This window comes from Calonectris borealis, unplaced genomic scaffold (assembly GCF_964195595.1).
Source record: "Calonectris borealis unplaced genomic scaffold, bCalBor7.hap1.2 HAP1_SCAFFOLD_49, whole genome shotgun sequence".
NCBI classification, from domain to species: Eukaryota; Metazoa; Chordata; class Aves; order Procellariiformes; family Procellariidae; genus Calonectris; species Calonectris borealis.
In genome coordinates this window covers 378614-381497 of record NW_027441458.1, presented here as the reverse complement: position 1 = coordinate 381497, position 2884 = coordinate 378614, and the positions used below count along the sequence as shown (strand labels likewise).

Below are 2884 nucleotides of genomic sequence, written 5' to 3'. Positions count from 1 at the left end.
TTGCTGTGGGGCAGGACTGACTCCTCCAGAGCCCAGAGCAGAGCCTGCGGCTCCCTGGGGCACCCTCAGCCAGCACCAACCAGAGCTTGTGCAGGGGACCTGCCAAAGGTCTTCCTGAATGGAGAGAGACACTTTGGGGGGGGGTTCTATGAGAAATGGCTTTGATTTTGCTCAGAGAAGTTTCTCCTAACTTGTCACTGTCTTTTCCCTCTTGCACAGTCCCCCATGCCCAGAGGCAGCAGATGTCCAACACCAGCTCCATCACCGAGTTTCTACTCCTGGCCTTTGCAGACACGCGGGAGCTGCAGCTCTTGCACTTCTGGCTCTTCCTGGGCATCTACCTGGCTGCCCTGCTGGGCAACGGCCTCATCATCACCGCCATAGCCTGTGACAACCGCCTCCACACCCCCATGTACTTCTTCCTCTTCAACCTCTCCCTCCTCGACCTAGGCTGCATCTCCACCACTTTTCCCAAATCCATGGCCAATTCCCTCTGGGACACCAGGGCCATCTCCTACTTGGGATGTGCTGCCCAGCTCTTTCTGTTTGTCTTGTTGATAATTGCAGAGTATTCTCTTCTCACCATCATGGCCTATGACCGCTATGTTGCCATCTGCAAACCCCTGCACTACGGGACCCTCCTGGGCAGCAGAGCTTGTGTCCACATGGCAGCAGCTGCCTGGGGCAGTGGGTTTCTCACTGCTCTGCTGCACACTGCCAATACATTTTCACTGCCCCTCTGCAAGGGCAATGCTGTGGACCAGTTCTTCTGTGAAATCCCCCCACTCCTCAAGCTCTCCTGCTCACACACCTACCTCAGGGAAGTGGGGGTCATTGTGCTTAGTGCCTGTTTCGTTTTTGGGTGTTTTTTGTTCATCGTGGTGTCCTACGTGCAGATCTTCAGGGCTGTGCTGAGGATCCCCTCTGAGCAGGGACGGCACAAAGCCTTCTCCACGTGCATCCCTCACCTGGCCGTGGTGTCCCTGTTTGTCAGCACTATCATATTTGCTCACCTGAAGCCCCCCTCCACCTCATCCCCATCCCTGGATCTGGTGGTGACAGTTCTGTACTCAGTGGTACCTCCAGCAGTGAACCCCCTCATCTACAGCATGAGGAACAAGGAACTCAAGGATGCCCTGAAGAACCTGATTCGAGAAGTAGTATTTCAGCAGCAATAAGCTGCCCATCTCTCTTCACAAGGTTTCTCCAAGTGATCTCAGGCAACTTGTGTCCTTTGGGCATTGTACTGGTTATAATCGTGCTCAGAAATGTTTGCTTTCATCATCCTTCTCAAGAGGCTGAAGCCAGTCTGTCTGGCCCAAAGACCTTCTCTCAATGAGTCTATCACTGCGCCAATGCTGGCCTCCTTTGTGGCATGTCTGTAAATAAAGGGGATTGCCTGCGTGCAGCGTGTGCAGCTTGGGCTCTTCTTTCCACAGAGGAGTGCAGAATACGCTCAGGGAATTGCAGGCGAAAAGGCCCTGCTGTTGGGCTTGGGTGCTGCATTGGCTTAGGGGGACAAGGGCATGGCTTGATGTGTGAGGGAATGAGGGCTGGAGTGAGCCTTCACTTTACTGGTGCCCAATGCCATGGAGATCCTGGACGGTCAAAAGGCATCTGCTTGAGGCTCTCTCACATATGGCAGGGCTGGTCAAAGATGCCCGACCTTCTGATGGGGGATCTGAACCCACCAGGAGAGCACAGGGCATCTCTGGGTCACTGGGTGCCTTGGGGTGGAAAGTGAATGGAGGTTTCCAAAACTCCCCCCAAAAGTGGAGTCACCCAAAGGAAAAGGGCTAACCTGCAGGATGCACAGCCCAATGGGGCTCTGCAATGCCAGAGAGGCAGCGGAGACACAGCAGCTTCACATCATCTTCAGTGAGGAGCCATGGGCTGGATCCAGTGACACACCTGAACACATCCTGAAAGAGCTGAAAGGCCCTGTGATTTCTCGGAGTATCACAGCCCCAGAGCCATGGGAGAAACCTGTCCGGGGCAGTGATGCCTGTCTGGCCAGATCTGCTTCACTCCCGCACCAGCATGGCCAGGATGGAGTCAGCCCATGGTGCCAGGGCAGCTCTGCAGAGCAGCAGCACCAGCTCCGGGCCCTGTGGGCACCTCAGGGGAGGGAGCCAGCAACGACTGGCCAGGCCAGCACGGACACACTCCCCTGGGGAAAGGCTCTCTGTGGAGCAGGGGTTTCCCTGGAGAAGAGTGGAGCACCACGCATGGGTCAGAAAGAAGGCAAGAAGCAGGAGAAAGAGGTTTTTCTGTTCACCAGCTTGGGACAGCTCCTGTGCCACTGGACCTGGGGGTGGGGGTGGCACCGGCTCCTGGGGGCTCTTCTGGAAAGGACACAACAGCACCCCAAGAGTGACGGAACCAATTCCTTGGGCCATTGCTGGCCTCGAGCCGTGGGACTGATGGGGAGGATGAGAGCCCCTCCCCACCCCCAGGAGCTTCTGTGTCCTTCCGAGAGGCTGGGGCTGTGGTGGGAGTGCCCAGAGCTCTGCAGCACCCTGCAGCAGGCACTGCTGTGGGGCAAGCCCAGGCTGAGACTCACATGGAGCCTGCTGCCAACCAGCACCCCCAGACCCCTTTCTGCAGGGCTGCTCTCCAGCCTCTCCCCTCCCAGTCTGTACTTGTGTTCGGAGCGTTACTTTATATTTTTACATTTTAAAAAAGAAATAATAATAATAATAATAATAACAATAATAATAGTAATAGTAATAGTAATAGTAATAATAATAAATTGTAAGGAAAAGAAAAACAACAGAGAGAGAGAAAAGTAAAACCCAAGAAAGACAAATGATGCAAATGAAAACACTTGCTCACCACCAACGGACCGAAGCCCAGGCTGTGGCTCCCCCGCCAACCTCCCCCC

The 2884-nt window shown here is 54.8% G+C and overlaps 1 protein-coding gene across 1 annotated transcript; it reads left to right on the top strand.

Annotated features, from left to right (window-relative positions):
• Positions 1-242: 242 nt before the first annotated feature.
• Positions 243-1178, top strand: LOC142076407 (olfactory receptor 14C36-like). The gene has a single exon (XM_075138707.1). It carries the CDS (start codon positions 243-245, stop codon positions 1176-1178), a length of 936 nt encoding a protein of 311 aa, XP_074994808.1.
• The last annotated feature ends 1706 nt before the right edge of the window (positions 1179-2884 follow it).